Here is a 21,029-nt window from a genome sequence, read left to right as displayed (position 1 = left end):
AGGGAAAGAAGTTCTTCCTTCATTGAGGAAGAATTATATCAAAACCTTCTTGTTCTAAAATAAGAGAAATGAGTTTAATGTATATTAACAGTAAACCTGTTAGATAAAATGTTAGTAAAGTTAGTGAGGAAGATGATTGGGCTCAATTAATATTTTATGAAATTCTGCATATAACTTTTTTTCATACTGAGTAAAAGGTAAAAATCTATATTCATAAAATACCACAGGAGATAGGTTTTCTCTTCAAAGGAATATTTTTAGAAAAAATAAAACACGACAAGAAATTCATAATATACACAAAAGCTGTTCTCACCCGGTCTTCCTTCTTAGGCAACTGATCCGTGATTAGAGTCTTGGTACGCCTGAGAAACCATCCAGACATCTTTTTTGCAAGCCTTTGCATGGCCTTTCGGCCAGTAGCTAGTTCTCTTTTTGTTGCTGTGTGTCTCTGACCATGTTCTACTTGGTCAGAAAACTGCTTCTTGAAGTGGATCCCACTACCTAAAAGTCCTGGCACAGCCCTTTATAAAGGCAATATGAAAAAATGTTAAGGCTTTATTAAACTATCTAAATAGGAAATTACTGACTTCTTTTTGCTTTTAAGAAATATACTAAGTCACTTGTTTATTAATGATAACAATAACAAAAGGCAAGAAAGCAGAATGTTCTTTATGACAATTTTAGTGAACAACTATAAGATGATGATGGAACTGGTAAATTAGTTCAGATATTTACTTCAGGGACCAAGAATAATAAAGATAGGCTTTCATGGGACACTATACTCTGAATACTATGTTTGGGATCAAACACTTCTGTAAACAGACAATTTTTTTTCAGAAACAAATAATTAGGAAACAAGGTAACATTAAGTTAAAGAAGTATTAAATAATTTTCCAAAAAATAAAAAGTGTTTTTACTCACCAGTCCATAACACACCACAATTCTTTCATGTTGTTCTGAAGAATGGTTCCAGTGAGGCCAATTCGGACATTACACTTTAAAGCTTTCATAATTTCTGTTACTCTAGCCTTTGGATTCTTGATTCTGTGAGCTTCATCTACAATGACAGCTGACCATTCCAAACTATAAAGTGAGGAAAAAGGGAGGAAAGGTTGAAAAAACTTCCCTTTCTTAGTCTATATAATTTTTAGAGTGCAGCTTTCTCTACCAAAGTTTTGAAGTTTTTTTCCTCTACTCTTTGTTGATTCCACAGAATTCTCACCTCCTTGTTTAAATGATCACAGCTTTGGACAACCCATGAAAATTAAATATGTAGGAAGATAAAAAGAAATAGAGATTCTGTTTAGTAACAATGAAATGAAATAACTCATTTAAACATGAATAAAATGACAAAAAAGGAATCTTTTAAAAGTAATAAAACAGAGAAATAAATATAAAAGAAGCAAAACTTACCATGTTAATTATAAATGAAAAATATCAATATAAACTCATGATTTTTAAAAGTTGTACTACATAGCTCTGTCTGCTAAAAAGGTTTAGAACTGATTGTTACCCCAGTAGCAATGAACAACCATAGTGGTCAATCCACTAAAAGGAAGCAGATTCCCATGGTGAAACAGTTGATTTCAGGTGTGCAGCAGGGGAAATACTGGAGAGTGAGAAAGCACAGATGTATTCAAAGACAAATGGGGGCATGTCCAAAGGACACAGGAGCCAGACTAATTAGAAAATTTAACCATGACTATAGGATAGTATAAAACAGTGAATAAATAAAAACCCAGGAGTTGTATGAAAAAATTTACTTTAGACCTTTACCTCACACCATATACAAAAACTAACTAAAAATAGATCACAGACCTAAATATAAAGCTAAAACTATAAAAGTTATAAAATATAGGAAGAAATCTTGTGACTCTGGGTTAGGGAAGAATTTCTTAGATAAGACACCAAAAGCATGGTCAATAAAAAAATTTTGATAAGTTGGACCTCATCAAAGTTAAAAACTTTTGCTCTTCCAAACACACAATTAAGAAAATTAAGATAAAGAACTTGTATACAGAATTATATAAAGAACTACTACTACACAGTTGAAGTTAAAACAATCCAATTAAAAAGATGGGTAGAAGATTTTAATAGACATTTCACCAAAGAAGATATACAAAGGGAAAATAAGCACATAAAAAAGTCATCATTGGACTTCCCTTGTGGTGCAGTGGTTGAGAGTCCGCCTGCCGATGCAGGGGACACGGGTTCATGCCCTGGTCTGGGAAGATCCCACATGCCGCAGAGCGGCTGGGCTCGTAAGCCATGACCACTGAGCCTGTGCATCCAGAGCCTGTGCTCCGCAATGGGAGAGGCCACAACAGTGAGAGGTCCGGGTACAGCAAAAAAAAAAAAAAGTCATCATTAGAAAAAAACCCCAAGAGATACTACCGAAAACCTATTTGACTGTCAATCAAAAAAAGACTGACAATATTAAGTACTGGCAAGGGAAACTGTAAACCTCATACACTGCTTTTGGGAAAGTACAGCTATTTTTCTAAAATAGTTTGGCTGTTTCTTAAAAAGTTAAATTTCCTCATACCACCCAGCAATTCCTTTCCTAAGTATCTATGCAAGAGAAATGAAAATTTACATTCACACAAAGGCTTGTACGTAAATGTTCAGAGCAGCATTATTGGTAATAGCCCAAAAGTGGAAACAATCCAAATGTCCATTCACTGGACAAACAAAATGAAATATATATGTGTGTGTGTGTGTGTGTGTGTGTGTGTGTATATATATATATATATATATATATATACACACACACACACACACACACACACATACAAAGTAGTACTGTTTAGCAATAAAAATAAACTACTGAAACATCATACATGATGAACTCCCAAAAACATATTAAGTGAAAGAAGCCAGACACAAAAGACTACATATTGTAGAAATTTATATGAAATTTCCAGAAAAGGCAAATTTATAGAGACAGAAAGCAGATTAGTGGTTGCCTGGAACGAGATGGGACCAGAGATTGACTGAAAACAAAAAACTTTTTGAGGTGATGGAAATGTTCTTAAACTGGATTGTGGTGATAAATGCACAACTTTATAAATTTACTAAAAACCATTCTATGCTTAAAATGGGTACATTCTATGGCATGTCAATTGTACCTCAATAATCTATGAGTCCATAGTGATACTCAAAAAACAGGGGTTGGGGAGTGGGAGACAAACTTTGCTATCATTGCGAATGACCATTGTACCAATTTGTTAGTCTGAAAATTGGAAATTAAAGCAAAAGAATCAAGCATCACTCACCTTGCTTTGCCAGTTGAAATTATAGCTAATTTCTAATTATAGGAGAATGCTGTTAATAAGTGTAGAAGAAATGATAAACTTAGGAAATATTATTTTGCAAAACCCAATAAAATAACTGATTCAGGCAAGAATAATTTCTGTATGCTAATACCACTAAGTAAAAGGATTGAGGGACCAGGATATTCAAATGGTAGCAAAGCGTAACCCACAGAGTACTTCTAATGGTAAAGGGAGAAAAATATCTTTACAATGGAGCGATCTGATGATCACCTCCTTAGCCTATGGGACAAACTTCGCAACATTAATAGTAGAACAACTTGACATTAATAGCTCCTGAAATAATGTAATATGAAGTCCACAGCATCATTTATGAAGTATTCTTGTCAAAAATGTCTGACCTGAAGCTAATTAAGTCTTTAGAACAAAATTAGCTTACAAAACTACATATGTTAGAATACACAACTCCCTGAGAAAGCAATCAGACAAATCTAATGTGAGACATCCTAAAACACAACTGGCCTTGTCCCCTCAAAATGTCTTATAATAAAAAAATAATGTTGAGGGAATGTTCTAGATTAGAAGAGGCTAAGCAGACTTAATAGTCAACACACACACATTAACTTATATCTTGCCAACCTATATACAAACACACACACAACTGGTGACTACAGGTGTTGAGTATATAGATGTTCATGTACTATTACTTCAGTTTTTCTAAAGGTTTGATCATTTTCTTAATATAAAGTTGAAAAAGGATAAGAGATCAAGAACAAAGGAAAAGAGGAGAAAACAATCACAAAATTTTAAAAGCAGGGAAGAAGATGAACAAGACAACTTAGAAAAACAGAGGAAGGAGTATCCCATGCTAGTAGTAAAGAAAGCCAAGAAACAATCTGATTCATATTATTGAACTCTTTCTTAAATAGTAGCACCAGATGCTTCTAGAAATTGGAGTTAGGTAAATGTTCAACAGTCTGTTTAAGAAGTTGTTGGAGCTCCTATATACTATTCATTATCCCACAAAATAGCCAGCCAGGACACTGTAAAGTAAGCAAAAGAAGGGCAAAATACAGCAAAATCCTCATTTTTCCTTAAGAGGAAATCAACAAGTGATGTTAAAAACTTAAAGGACAATTTTTAAGTTGCAGCATAAACATGTTCTTTGAGATATGGAAGTAAAAACTAGGAAGATAAGTTAAAGAGTTGAAGGTGACTGTCTCTGAAGAACAGCTAATGGGGGTGGCAGACAGGAGTGAACTGTGTTCATATTTGGCTCTTTAAATAATATGCATATATAACTTTGATAAAAATAAAAATGAAGTAAAACATAACAGTAATAACAAAAAGAGATACAGCTCACTCATAGAGTGTTTATCTACTCTATGGATTATCTATGATAAATGTTTAATCCTGGTCTATCATATAGAGCATTCTCACAAAAATTACTTAATATTTACTCAGATTGAATACAAATTATATTGAATATTGTTAAAAATAAAGCCATTCAAACAAATAAAGGAAAACTAAATACAACAAAAACTGTAACATTTGATTTTTCTAATTTTGCACAGAAACCTGATTTATATTTATGTAACTCTATGTTAGAATTCTTATTTAATATTTATAACAATCACAGCAAATAACCACTTAACACTATTATATGCTAGAAGTGTAATACGCACTGAAATACAGAAATTATTCTATATCAAAGACCTCACAGTCTAAAGGAACAGTTAAACAAAAATTAAAATGACTGTTGCTATGATAAATGAATTTCTTATTACATTTATCTAACTATAGAATATCTCTTACATAATACATTGCATAAAAGCCCAAAGTCAAGGTTTAAATCTCATGTCCACGACTGACTTAGTTGTTGCTGGCTTGGGTAAGTTACTTAACTTCATGCCTCAGATTGTTCCTGTCTTCTGACAGCATCCAGGAAATAGTAACAGGCAAACTTATGAGCTTGTAAGTGTAGTAAAATAAAATCCTAGAGCTTACAAAAATGGTAGCTCTAAATCCAACTTTACAAAATAATTACATTAAATATAAATGGACTAAACACTCCAAATAAAAGGCAGGGATTATCAAAAAGGATAAAAATGCAAGACCCAACTACATGCTAACCACAAGACACTCACCTTAAATATAAAGAACAGAAAAAACCAAAAAGTTGGAAAATGATAAACATACAGTAAGCATAAGAAATCTGTATTGTCTATATTAATACCAGATAAAACTTCAAGATTGTTAGATATGAAAAGAAACATTTTTAGAGATAAAAAGATCAATTTATAAGGAAAAATTCCTAATCATCAATGTGTGTGTAATTACAGAGCTTCAAACTATATGGATTGAAAATTGACAGAACTGAAAGGAGAAATAAACAAATCCATAATTATAATTGAAAATTTCAACATTCCTCTCTCAGAAATTGTAAGCCAATTAGAAAGAAAATCAGTAAAGATAGAGAATACTTGAACAACACCTAACCAAACTGACTTTACTGATATTTATAGAACATCACATCCAACCACGGTAGAAAAAACTTTTTTCAAGTGTACACAGATCAGAAAAATGCAAATTACACTGCAATGGGATACCACTATACATGCTAAAAACAAAAAGACTGACAATACCAAATATTGGGGAGAATATGAAACAAATGAACTTTAATAGGTTGCTAGTTGGAGTAGAATAGTACAACCTCTCTGGAAAATGGCTTATCAGTTTCTTCTAAAGTTAAACCTATACTTACCATATAACCCAGAAATCCCACTCCTAGGAATTTACAGAAGAGAAATCAAAATATATGTCAAAAGAAGGCTTATACATAAATATTACTTAAATTTTTACTTACAGTAACCAAAAACTGGAAAACCCAAATATCTATCCTCAAATGAATGGGTAACAAAATGTGATATACTCATAAAATGCAATACAATTCAGCATTAAAAAAGAATGATCACTGATACATTCAATAACATAGCTGAATCTCAAAAACATGATGATGAGCATAAGATGCCAGACACAACAGTTCTAGAGGCTCAAATTCCAAGATCAAAGTGTTGGCAAGTTTGGTTTCTTCTGAGGTCTCTCTCCTTACAGACTGCTGCCCTCTTGCTGTGTCTTCATGTGTCTTTTCCTCTATGTACATGAGTTCCTCATATCTCCTTCTCTTCTTCTAAGGACAACCAGTCAGACTGGACTCCCAGATTAAGCCCCACCATAATGGCTTCATTTTAATTTAATTACCTTAAGTTACATTCTGAGGTTCTTGGAGTTGGAATTTGAACACATGAATTTGGAGGGGACACAATTTAGCTCATAACAAGCCTCCTAATTGGTCTTTCTCCATTCAATTCGGCTGTACTCTGCACAGAGCAGCTTCGTTACTTATAAAATGTAAATCTAATCATTTTTATCGTAATAGTAATCTCCTGAAAACACTTCAGGGACACTCTGCTGCTCTAAGGATAAAGACCAAAATCCTCTAAGAGGCTTTCAGTATTCTTTATGATCTGTTCCTTGCTTACCACACTGGTGTTGTCTCCTAGCCACTTCCTTCTTACACTCTAGGCTACAGTCATTACATGCAGAAAGCATCAGAACTGCTTTCATTTATTAAAAAGTGCTGTGATCTTTGCTGCCTGAAGGCCTCTACAATTTTGTTTATAAGGGATAATTTTATTTATTTATTTTTGGCTGTGTTGGGTCTTTGTTGCTGCACGTGGGCTTTCTCTAGTTGCAGCAAGCGGGAGCTACTCTTGGTTGTGGTGCATGGGCTTCTCATTGCGGTGGCTTCTTTGTTGCGGAGCACGGGCTCTAGGCACACTGACTTCAGTAGCTGTGGCATGTAGGCTGAGTAGTTGTGGCTTGCAGGCTCTAGAGCACAGGCTCAGTAGTTGTGGCGCACGGGTTTAGTTGCTCTGCGGTATGTGGGATCTTCCCGGACTGCGGATCGAACCCATGTCCCCTGCATTGGCAGGCAGATTCTTAACCACTGCACCACCAGGGAAGTCCTCTCTGCAAATGTTGTTTGTTCCCTCTTCCTGGATTATTTTCCTGCTCTTTCCTATTCTTACCCATCCTTCAATTCTCACTCAGCTCATAGGTCATCTTCTCTGGGAAGCTCCCTGACTACTCTCCTCACTCTGCAGCAGTCAGGCTCCTCATGTGCTCCTATAACATCCCCTGTTTCATATTATAGCATTCACATGACTTTATAATTGCCTGTCTCTAGATTCCCCACTAAAATCTTAAGATACAGTTCATTTCTTTTGGGTACTTATAGTCCTGGAATAGTGATTCTCAATATGTATATGTATTTTTTGCCACTCTATATTCACAACAGACTCCCATAATTAAAATAATTCATGAAAATCACTGTTTTAGTCCAGAGGTATCATACCCATAAAAGGTTGTACATGAGATTTAGGACAAGTCCTATGCATTAACATGCATTGTTTGGATAGGTAATAGAGGAAATAAAATAAGGAACTGTAGAAAATCCAACTCAGGATTTTCTTCTTAGAAAATAAGTTAATTATTATAAACTGTCTATTTCAATAATCCTGAAATCAAGCTAAATCATGTTAAAGAATATTTAGAGCTTTAAAAAAAATCACAATATAAAGGGATAAATACAAGTGACATAAACAGAATACTAATGCAATCATTCCCATTATTCCGATTACCTGTTAAGTTCATCCAGACATAAGCGCAGTGTTTCATATGTTGTTAGAGCAATTTCACATTTCCTCTGTTTCACACGAGTCAGTTCACTGTCTTTTTTGTTACCATGTAAAATAGTGACTCTGAAATACCCCCAGGTGTCCAATTCATCCCTCCAGTTGTAGAGGACAGAAAGAGGAGCAACTATTAAGAACATCTGTAAAAAGAAGAAAAAAAATTTAATGATATAATTTTTTAAATGAAAAAGAACCCCAAAGTTAAATCCAGAATATCAATAGTCCTATTCCTTGATTTTTGACACTGTAGTTAATAAGTATAAATACAACTGATAAATTGAATATATTTGGACTTAGAAGACCATCAAAAAATACTGTTGTTTACTTAGCACCTTATTAGGAAAAAGACAGATACCCAACCTTGTCCAAAGGAGCAGCTATTTTTTATTTTCCCCCCAAAAGGAGTTGAGAGATAAGAAAAAAATAATTCTCCATAACAAAAATAAGAGTATAATCAGGATCCCAATAATAACTTCAAGGGCCATGTGGGTAGTAGAAATATGCAAAGCAGGCCAGGTTTTTTATTGAAATGTATGGTCTTCCAGAGCTCTCTTTCCTTTTCACTTTTCTAGTCCATTTCCTCTCCCCCTCTCTCAGATACTATCAGTTGATAACCTGGAAAATTCACTGGAAAATTGAAGCAATTAGAAGAAAACCTCCTCTTCTCTTATCACTAGATCAATAACCTACCTATATTTACTTCTATATATTCTGCTCTCCCACCTATTACCATGGGTGAACTGTCCATGTTCTTTTCTAAAGACAAACCCTGAACTTATATAGTGGCTCCAATCACTTCCTGTCAACCTGAAGTCAATGATGAAGAAACTGTCCCCAATCTGCCCAACATGATTACATTTTGCTTTTCAATGGACCGCACACAACCCCAAGCAAACACATTCTAATATATATTTCTCAGCATTAAAAAACAAACCGAACAAACAAAAAAATTCCTCCTTAAACCTACATCTCTCTCTAGCTATCCCCCATTACTTTACTTTCTTTATAGAAATGATCCTCAGGAGTTATCAGTACTTGCTGTCCCTACATACTCTCCTCCTGTTCTCTCTTAACTCATGTAAGTGGGACTTCTGCCCTAACCCATTAAGATTAACAATATTTCTGTTTAATCTTGAAATAAATGTTTTGGGGTTTCACCAACCTTTCCTGTACTAATCCCAAATCCTGTTGTCATCAGCCATTTTAATTTTTAATGTTTTTATCTCTTACTGTTACCACTATTCCTAAGCTATTATCTTTAATAGGGTTTTAAGTAAGTTTCTTTTCTTAAGTTTTATACTTGTCCTACTTGATAAAGATGAGCCAATTACACATACATACAGACAAAAAAATAAAATAACAAACAAAAAAATAATACAATACTACTCTAAATCCTACAGTCTCTTCTATGAAACATTTCAGCTGGGCCATTTGTCAGCTGTAAGATGTCAAATCTGTGACTTTGTTTTAGAAACAGGAAAAAGAAAGAGAAGATTAACCTACTAAATGTGAAAGTTCCTTTTTTCTACCCCTGCATCAAGCATATATAAGTACTTTTTTGTCATACATGATTCATCTCAAATAGTTTCATCTTCTGGCTTGGAATTTATCCTACGAATACCATTTTTCTCCTACTACCTTCAAATAAAAAATTTGGGCTCCAAGTAATAAGCCCAGTTATTGTCTCTGCCCAACCCCCCCAACCTTGTTACTTTTTAATATCATAAGATGAAAATGTTATCCAAACTCCATCTGAGCACTTTGAGCAGTTTTCCACTTGAGGGGTCATTCATCAAAGGTGTCAATGAATCTATAATTTGTTGTACAGCAGAAATTAACACACCATTGTAAAGCAATTATACTCTAATAAAGGTGCTAAAATAAATAACTAAATAAAAATCCCAAACCTAAAAAAGAAAAAAAAAGGTGCCAATGAACCTAAAGATTCCTAGAATCGGCCCTAAGATTCCAGAAGTTGTTTAAAAATTAAGACATTCCTTATAGACATTATTGGTCTTCAAAGTTGTAAAAGGTAAATCAAATGGATCAATAACTCATTTTAAAACTAAAAGAGGTAAGAGAACTGAGTTATGCCATTTAACAGACATTAACCCAAGGACTTCACATAAAAATGCTATAAAGTAAAAATATTTATTATTTCCTTTTTAGAGATGAGAAAACTAAAGTATAGATGTGTTAAATAATATGCCCAAGGTCATAATGCCATAAAGTGGCAAAGTAAGTATCTGAACCCATGTCTGTGTAATTCCAAAGCTCTTTACCAACAATGATAACAATGTTAGCACCTTAAATCAGAAAGCCTATGACCTTGAGATGCATAACTTTCTTATTTGCCACTGTAACTATGGTACTTTGTGCTGTGCTTAGAAAACAAAGGTGTTCAGTTGATAAATGAAATAATGAATAAAAGCATGTATCAGTGGCAAGGTAGGAATAGCACTGTCTATGCAGAGGACAATGACAGACCACCAGAGCCAAAGTAAAAATTTCACATTGGAGGAAGTGTGATATCAAGCTGAAAAATAAAATACCTATATTGAGAGAACTTACAGACCATAAAATTGGAATTTTTGCTATTTAACTCAAAACTCTAAAGCATATTCCCTGTAATTAACTCTACAATCTTAATTCTTTCAAAAATGCGAAATCTAAATAATTTACATCCTAATTGTGCATAATTGATAACTTTTCCTTTGATATATTATGACTATTTAATATATGGAAATTTAAGTTGAGAATCCACTCTAGGAGCCTCTGCAAATCCCTTTTAGAAAAGCAGCATAATAGTAATACCAAAACTTGATAAACAGTCTAACAAAGTAGAAAACTATAGACCAATATCACTTAGATCAATGGAGAGGAAAACAATAAATATCATCTCTTCTAATTAAACAAAAGTAAATAAAACATGAGAATGGAAATGACAAGTAAAATTATATTTTCAGAACATATAAGTAAAGCAAATAAATGAACAGTAAATTAACTAACAAGAATATCAAAGAATTAAGAAAGCCAAATTTAAAAATATATGTGGCACCTTAAATAACTTAGACCAGATTGACTTATAGCTTATATACAAATGATTCCAAAAGCAGCAGAATGTATTCTTAAGTTCACATGCAACATTCTCCAGGATAGACCATATGTTAAGCCACAAAAAAAGTCAATATTATTATTTATGAAGGTTGAAATCATATCAAGCATCTTTCCTGATGACAGTGGTATAAAACTAGAAATCAATTACAAGACAAAAACTGGAAAATTCACAAATTTGTGTATATTAAACAACATGCTACTGAACAACCAATGAATCAAAGAAGAAATCAAAGGAGGCATCAAAAAATACCTTAAGACAAATGAAAATGGAAATATAATGTACCAAAATTTATTGCTGCAGCAAAAGCAGTTCTATGAGGAAAGTTCATAGTGATAAATGACTACCTCAAGAAACAAAAAAATTCTCAAATACACAACCAAACTTACACCTCAAGGAACTAGAAAAACACAAACTAGAAAATGAAGCCTAAAGTTAGTAGAAGGAGGAAAATAATAAAGATCAGAGTGGAAATAAACAAAATAGAGACTAAAAAGATGACAGACAAGGTTAATGAAACTAAGAGCTGATTCTCCGACAACACACACAAAATTGGCAAAGCTTTAGCTAGATGTGACAGAAATAAAGATAGAGGGCTCAAATAAAATCAGAAATAAAAGAGGAGAACTTACAGTTGATACCACAGATATAAAAAGGATCATAAGAGACTACTACTCACAATTTTATGCCAACAAATTGGAAAACTAGAAGGGACATATTCTTAGAAACATACAATGTACCAAGACTGAATCATGAAGAAATAGAAAATCTGAACAGAACAGTTCCTAGTAAGGAAATTGAATAAGTAACCAAAAACCTCCAAATAAACAAAAGTTCAGGACCAGACAGCTTCACTGGTAAAATCTATCAAACATTTAAAGAAGAATTAATACCAATCCTTCTCAAACTTTTTGAAAAAACAGAAGAACAGGGGATACTTCCAAACTTATTTTATGAGGCCCAATACCAAAACCAGACAAGGATACCACAAGAAAGGAAAATTATCAGCTATATCCTTGATGAACATAAACATAAAAATCCTCAATGAAATATTAGCAAAATGAATCCAACAATACATCAAAAATGATCATAAATTATGATCAAGTGAGATTTATTCCATAGATGCAAGGATGATTCAACATATGCAAATCAACTGCATGATACACCACATTAACAAAATGAAGAATAAAAACCATACAATCATCTCAATAGAGCAGAAAAAGCATTTGAGGAAATTCAACATCCATTTATGAGAAAAACTCAACAAATTGGGTACAGAGACAACACACCTCAACATAATAAAGGCCATATATGACCAGTACACAGCTAACATCATACTTAATGATGAGAGCTGAAAACTTTTCCTGTAAGACAAGGAACAAGACAAAGATGCACACTTTCACCACTTTTATTCCCATAGTACTGAAAATCCTAACCAGAGGGGGAAAAAAATCCAAATTTAAAAGGAAGTAAAACTATCACTATTTGCCAAAGACATAGAAATACACAAAAAACCCTAAACATTCCACCAGAAAACTGTTAGAATTAATAAAGAAATTGAGTAAAGTTACAGGATACAAAGTCAATACAAAAATCCGTTTTATTTTTACACACTAACAACAAACTATTAGAAAGAGAAATTAAGCAAACAATCTCATTTACAAGTGTATCAAAAAGGATAAAATAACTAGAAATAAATTTAAACAAAGAAATAAAAGTCCTGTATACTGAAAACTATGAAACACTGATGAAAAAAATTTTAAATGTCACAAATAAATAGTAAGATAATCCATGCTCATGGAAGAATAAATATTGTCAAGGTATCAATAAATGGTGCTGGAAAAACTGGATAACCACATGCAAAAGAATGAAACTGGGTCACTATCTTATACCATACACAAAAATGAACTCAAAATGGATTAAAGACTTGAAATTAAGACCTGAAACCATAAAACTCCTAGAAGAAAACATAGGCAGTAAGCTCCTTTACATCTTGACAATGATTTTTTTGATTTGACACCAAAGGCAAAGGCAACAAAAGCAAAAACCAAAAAGTAGGACTACATCAAGCTAAAAAGCTTCTGTACAACAAAGAAAACCATCAACAAAATGAAAAGGAAATCTACTAAATGGGAGAAAATATTTGCAGACCATGTATATAACAAGGGGTTAATATCGAAAATATATGAAGAACTCAGTAGCAAAAAATCAAACAAGTAGCATCATTTGCAAGATAATAAACTAAAGAGATAGTGTATAGTAAATAAAATACTGGAAAATTTTTTGTTTAATCACCATTGAAATTGCATCTGATGCTGGTATTATGACTACTAGAAAAATCCTCCCTCTCTGCATTAATTCTGATTACACAGAATCTTTAAAGTTTTATCATAAAAGATAGTAGTATTTTTAAAAGAATTTACTTTGATTCATTTTCATAAAGACTGAATTCCAATCTTAACAGCCTAAATCTAAAGAATCATTCCAAGAATATTTGAAATGCATAGTTTGTATCTTTTCCTTTAGGAATTTATTCTTGGCACAAAACATCTATTTCACACATTCTTAGATGATTTATTCACACTTGAAAAGGTTAAAAATATATATAAGATGCATCGTGTATCACACATACATACCTCAAACCTATCACTCCTTAATTGATAACATTTAAATTCATTAAAAGGATTTTTTTCAAGTAGTTCGAACATTAATTTTTCAATATTCCATTGCAATTTTGGCATTAGTATAATAAATATAAAGAAATTTATTTCTCCTCTAGCTATTTAATAGACTATCTGTTAAATTTATTTATTTATTTATTTATTTATTTATGGCTGTGTTGGGTCTTCGTTTCTGTGTGAGGGCTTTCTCTAGTTGTGGCAAGCAGGGGCCACTCTTCATCACGGTGCACAGGCCTCTCACTATCATGGCCTCTCTTGTTGCGGAGCACAGGCTCCAGGCGCACAGGCTCAGTAATTGTGGCTCACAGGCCCAGTTGCTCCGCGGCATGTGGGATCTTCCCAGACCAGGGCTCGAACCCGTGCCCCCTGCATTGGCAGGCAGATTCTCAACCACTGCGCCACCAGGGAAGCCCAATAGACTATCTTTTAAAAATGCACTGAGTTTTTAAATGGATCAAGACAAATTTATCTTTTGTAAATTTCATCACACAAAATTATAAGTTTTGTTTGGATTTGCTTCTGGGGAATACTGTAGGACGCCACTGGTAATCTCATTAAAAACATTCTTTATAGAATTCCAGTTCAAATGATTAACTAAACACATGCATTTATTGATGCCAATAAAACAAAAGGATAAATATAAAAATAAATCCATAATAGCAGTAAAATGCCTGGAAGGGCACTACCGGATGATCAGAACACTACAAAAGCAGATGAGAACTGACATACTTGAAGACCTGAGGAATCCATCCTTTACCTACGTAAGAGAAAACTTCCAAAAAAAAAAAAAGGAAAACCCACAAAGTGAATTTTCCTAGAAGAAACTTAAATATGACAACAACCAACAAAATAAAACAACAACAAAAAACTCAATGAAGAACAGGCAGTTGGAAGGACTGGGTCATTGAAACGAATGGAACATTAAATGTAAATAGATTAAATTCTCCAATCAAAAGACATAAAGTGGTTGAATGGATTTAAAAAAAAAAAAAGACCCAAACACATATTACCAATGAAATTCACTTCAGCTTTAAAGACACATAAACTGAATGGATAGAAAATGATATTCCATGCAAATGGAAATGAAAAGAAAGTGGGGATAGCTATTCTTAGAGACAAAGAAGGTCATTAGATCATGATAAAAGGGTCAATTCATCAAGAGGAGGTAACAGCTGCAAATATTTATACACCCAATATCAGAACACCTAGGTATATAAAGGAAATATTAACGGATGTGAAGAGGAAAAAAATGACAACAATAAAATAATAGGGAACAATACTCCACTTTCAACAATGGATCACTCAGACAGAAAATCAATAAAGAAACACTGAACTTAAACTACACATTGGATCAGATGGACCTAGTGACACATACAGAACATTCAACAGAAGCAGAATACATATTCTTCTCAAGAACATATGGAACATTCTCCAGGACAGATAAAATGTTAGGAGACAAGACAAGTCTTAATAAACTTAAGAAGACTGAAATCATATCAAATATCTTATCACATAATGGTATGATATCAACAAGGGGAAAACTAAAAAACCCACAAATATGTCGAGATTAAATAATATGCTCCTCAACAGCCAATGGGTCAAAGAAGAAATCAAAAACGAAATTAAAAAATACCTTAAGACAAATGAAAACTGAAACACAACATACCAAAACTTACGGGACACAGCAAAAGGAGTTCTAAGAGGGAAGTATATAGTGATAAATGCCTATATTTAAAAAAAAAAAGTCATATATACAACCCAACTTTATACCTTAAGAATCTAGAAAAAGAAGAACAAATTAAGCCCAAAGTTAGAAGGAAAGAAACAACAAAGATCAGAGAGGATAAATAAAATAGAGACTAGAGAGATAATAGAAAAAATTAATAAAACTAAGGGCTGTTTTTTGAAAAGATAAACATAACTGACACCCTTAACTAGACTAAGAAAAAGAGAGAAGGCTCAAATAAATATAATTAGAAATGAAACAGGGAACAGTACAAATAATAACACAGAAATACAAAGGATCATATGAAATTACTCTGCACTATTATACACCACTAAATTAGATAAACTAGAAGAAATGGACAAATTCCTATAAATAGACAACCTACCAAGACTGAATCATGAAGAAACAGAAAATCGGAACAGAACAATTACTAGTAAGGAGATTCAACCATTAACCAAAAACCTCCAAACAAACAAAAATCTAGGACCACACACCTTCACTGGTAAATTCTACCAAATTAACACCAATTCTTCCCACATTCTTTCAAAAATACATAGAAGAGGAGGGGATACTTCCAAACATTTACAAGGTCAGCATTACCCTGATACCAAAACCAGACAAGAACACCACAAGAAAGGAAAATTACAGGCTAATATCCCTGATAAACATAAATCCTCAGTGAAATACTAGCAAACTGAATTCAACAATACATTAAAAGGATCATACACCATCGTCAAGTGAGATTTATTCCAGGGATGCAAAGATGGTTCAACACATTCAAATCAATCTGAAAACAAAGCTAAAAACAGTACTTGAACTCTTGAAAACTTAAAACACATTAAGAATTATAATGTTTCTTTAGGATCAAATTTAAATTGACACTAAGAATGGACCTAGGGCTTCCCTGGTGGCGCAGTGGTTGGGAGTCCGCCTGCCGATGCAGGGGACACGGGTTCGTGCCCTGGTCCGGGAGGATCCCACATGCCGTGGAGCGGCTGAGCCCATGAGCCATGGCCGCTGGGCCTGTGCATCCGGAGCCTGTGCTCCGCAACGGGAGAGGCCACAACAGTGAGAGGCCCACGTACAAAAAAAAAAAAAAAAAAAAAAAAGAATGGACCTATGCTATTGAAAATAATAGGAAATTTAAAGTAATAAGATTTTTTAATACCTTAAGCCAATACTTCTCAAAATTTTATATTGAAATGCCCTTAATCATACACAAGAGTAAACATGGACTTCTCAGCAATCTTATATATAAGAAATATGTAAAAGACACTATTTAAAAATGTGTAGAAAGTGGCTCATCACCATAATATGATAAAATATGATAAGGATTTCACGAAATCAGTTAAACTTTATTTCTATCAAGTTTCCTGGATGCTGAGGATAATATAAAAGTCAGACACATACCTATAGTACACCTTTCTTTTATGCATTTCATTTTTTTTAGAAATCTTTTATTTTTTATAAGAATTATGTATAAGATATTTATAAACACACATTTACAAAGGAGAAAGCTGAAGAATGGATATGAATAGCATTAACAGTTACGTGGGCAGAGACAGTGACAAGCCTAGACCTTACTTAGCCTTTCTGATTCCAACTTTGATGTTTCTTGTATAGGGAGGATTTGTTTCATATATTCAGGAGGTAATTATTCTGCTATGCAACTTTATCATTGAGGCACCTGTGTCAGCAATATCTACTACTGTCTGTGTTTCATTCTCACATAGATAAAAAACAATACAATGGATTTCAATTAACTTTACATACACATTCATGGAAATTTAACAAATTAATCAAATTAAGTCATGTAAATCTTGCCAAGCAAAAGACTGAAAGCCCCACCCCACCCCCAAAATTCAAACTGAAATTACATTTTGCTATTTTCAATCATATCTAACTTGAGGACAAAACCGATAATCCTTCAGAAATTAGGTCTATGAAAGAAATGTTTAAATAATGTCTTTAAATCCTTATGTTTTAAATTTATACTATAGTGTATAATGTTTAAAAGTTTCCACTTTTGCAATACCAGCTTCATGAACTGTACATTTCTAGATATCTTACCTTTTTTGCTGTAGAAGAAAGGGGTTCCTTTTTCATACTTCTTAGTAAAAACTCTGGCATGTTATTTTCAATATCTTCACGAGTTCCCTTTTTACCCAAAACTGCAGCCAAAAATGAAATAACCTACGGAGAAAAAATCCAATTTTTTCAATCACTGTGTATCGTGATGGACAAAATTTTACTGTTTACCTGAATACTCAGTAAGTGACAATTTGAGTACGTACAAATAGATTTGCTCGGAGGAAACACAATATGAACCACTAGTACTGGTTTTCTTTATTTGTATTAACAAACATATCTATAATATAAAAGTTACCCTTGAATGCAGTAAAAAAAATTAAAAATTCTCACATTGCCATCTCTTCCAAGATAAGTTCTACTCACTCAATGAGTTCTTTCTTGATCTCATCAGTTGAGATATCATATTCTCTATTACAATAAACTGTGTACATTCCTTTTTCCTTGTAGAAAATAAACTCATTAAAGGGGTAATACTTGGCTCATAAATTTGTGCATTTTTCTGTATCCAATACATATAGGTGGAGTGACAGAATGTTATTTTAAGATAAACTAAGGCATTTCATCATTATACACACCACTCAACAACAGCTATTCTCCAAATATCAAATGAGAAAGACAAAAAGACATAGGAAAAAAGGAAATTAACTTCATACAATGAAAAGCAAGAGACAATTTAAACTAGACCTTGGTTCAAATTTCAACCTAAGTTGTTTGGCAGATATGTGAACTTGGGCAACTAAGTTAATCTCTTTGAATAACTAAAATTATATGAAAATACCAAATATAATACTGGATAGTTGTTTTAAATATTAAGGGGAAAATATATGAGGTATACATATATATGGGGCAAAATAACTGATCATTACTTTAGAAAAATAAGTTATACAAATATTAAAATCTAAAGAAAAAATATGAGAGAATTAGAAAAACTATCAAAAAATAGTGTTTTCAACATGGTGTAGACACCTACAATGTGAATCTCAAATGACAGAAGAAAAAGAATGGTGCAGAAGTATTTGAAGAGATAAGGGCTGAAAGCTTTCAAAAACTGATTTCAAAAATCAAGCCATACACAGTGGTTAAGAATCCATCTGCCAATGCAGGGAACAAGGGTTCAACCCCTGGTCCGGGAAGATCCCACATGCCGCGGAGCTACTGAGCCCACGTACCACGACTACTGAGCCTGCACTCTAGAGCCCGTGCTCCACAACAAGAGAAGCCACTACAATGAGAAGCCCATGTACTGCAACGAAGAGTAGCCCTCGCTTGCCGCAGCTAGAGAAAGCCCATACACAGCAAAGAAGACCCAGCACAGCCAAAAATAGATTAAATAATTTTTTTTTAAAGCCACATATCCCATATCAACTAAGAACATGAAGCCAAAAAAAAAAAAAAAAAAAAAATCCACAAGTAGTTCCTGGAGGGAAATAACTGCTCAAAATTTGAGACAGAAATATATTAAAAGTAGTCAGAGGAAAAAACAGTATCTATCTATTAAGCAACAATTAGACAAATAGCTGATATTGCAGCAAAAACAGTGGAGACACTATACAACTGAGTGATATTTTTATTTAGGTCTTTAATCCATTTTGACTTTATTTTTTGTATATGGTGTTAGAGAATCTTCTAATTTCATTCTTTACATGTAGCTGCCCAGTTTTCCCAGTGCCACTAATTAAAGAGATTGTCTTTTCTCCACTGTATATTCTTGCCTCCTTTGTCATAGATTAATTGACCACAGGTGCATGGGTTTATTTCTGGATTTTCTATCCTGTTCCACTGATCTATGTCTGGTTTTGTGCCAGTATCATATGCCTTTGATTATTGAAGCTTTATAGAACAGTCTGAAGTCAGGGAGCCTGATTCCCCCAGCTCTGTTTTTTCTTTCTCAAGATTACTTTGGCTATCTGGGGTCTTCTGTGTTTCCATACAAATTTTAAAATTTTTTGCTCTACTTCTGTGAAAAATGCCATTGGTAATTTGATAGGGATTGCATTGAATCTGCCACTGCCTAAATGTAAAAAACTCCTACAGAAAAACATAGGCAGAACACTCTTTGACATAAAATGCAGCAATATCTTTTTGGATCCATCTCCTAGAGTAATGGAAATAAAAATAAACTGGGACCTAATTAAATTGAAAACCTTTTCCACAGCAAAGGAAACCATAAACAAAACAAAAGACAACCTACATAATGGGAGAAAATATTTGCAAATGATATGACTGACAAGGGACTAATTTCCAAAATATACAAATAGCTCATACAACTCAACATCAATAAAACAAACAACTCAACCAAAAAATGGGAAGAAGATCTAAATAGACATTTCTCCGAAGAAGACATAAAGATGGCCAAGAGGAACATGAAAAAAATGCTCAACATCACTAATTATTAGAGAAATGCAAATCAAAACTACAACGAGATATCACCTCACTCCAGTCAGAATGGCTATCATCAAAAAGTCTATAAATAATAAATGCTGGAGAGGATGTGGAGAAAAAGGAACCCTCCTACACTGTTAGTGGGAATGTAAGTTGGTACAGACACTATGGAGAACAGTATGGAGGTTCTGTTCACAATATGTGTGCCACTTACACAAAAAACATCTACGACAAGAGGTAGAGAAAGACCATCCAAACAAAAACCCAATGAAAGTTGATATAGCTGTATTAATATAATACTGAGGCAAAAAGCATTACTAAATTAAAGAGGCACACTTGATACTGATTAATTCATTTGGAAGTTACATGAAGTGTAAATTACTAAAGAAGAAACATTTACTGAAACAAAAGTAGTCAAATTGATAAGCACAATGGTAGATTTTGAAATAACTCAGTAAGAAAAAAACAAAGAAATCAGTAAAGGTATAGAATATTTGAATAAAATGGTAAGCAAACTTTATCTAATAAACATTTGATAGACCACTGTAAACTACAGCAAAACATAGTTTCAGTTGAAGTACACATAAAATATTTACCAAATTTGACATGCACAGTCATAGAGCAAATCTTAATTTTGTCCAACAGACAAAAATCATACAGAATATGTTCTTTGGTCACAGTGCAAGAAATCAGAAATAACAAAAAATATAAACAGAAAATCCCCAAGTATTTGGAAAGTAAGGAATATATTTCAAAGTAGAACTCACAATGGAGATCAGAAAATATTTAAGTTAAATACTAATGAGTAATAATTACATATTAAATTTGTGGAATACACTTAAAGCCAGGCTTTATGAAGTTAAATGCATATATATTAGGACAGAAGAGAACCAGCTAATAAAATATCTAAGAATCTATCTGAAAAATATATAAAAATAACAGAACACTTAACACACAAAAATAGAATTATAAAGCATGAAAAAGCATAAAATAAAAAAGACTGAC

The 21,029-nt window shown here is 33.1% G+C and overlaps 1 protein-coding gene across 2 annotated transcripts in view; it reads right to left on the bottom strand.

The window, feature by feature from the left end:
• ERCC6L2 (ERCC excision repair 6 like 2) overlaps positions 1 to 21,029 on the bottom strand; it is a 140,067-nt gene that overhangs the window by 88,516 nt on the left and 30,522 nt on the right. For both annotated transcript variants that reach the window (XM_007448290.1, XM_007448291.1), the window contains exons 3-6: positions 17,622 to 17,744; positions 7,976 to 8,169; positions 922 to 1,083; positions 314 to 521 (exon numbers count right to left, since the gene is read on the bottom strand). In XM_007448290.1, the coding sequence (XP_007448352.1) occupies positions 314 to 521; positions 922 to 1,083; positions 7,976 to 8,169; positions 17,622 to 17,744 (687 nt within the window). The remainder of the gene's footprint in view (positions 1 to 313; positions 522 to 921; positions 1,084 to 7,975; positions 8,170 to 17,621; positions 17,745 to 21,029) is intronic.

This window comes from Lipotes vexillifer, unplaced genomic scaffold (assembly GCF_000442215.2).
Source record: "Lipotes vexillifer unplaced genomic scaffold, Lipotes_vexillifer_v1.1 scaffold252, whole genome shotgun sequence".
NCBI lineage: Eukaryota > Metazoa > Chordata > Mammalia > Artiodactyla > Lipotidae > Lipotes > Lipotes vexillifer.
Note: the sequence above shows the minus strand (reverse complement) of the source record. Positions and strands in the feature narration are given on the sequence as shown.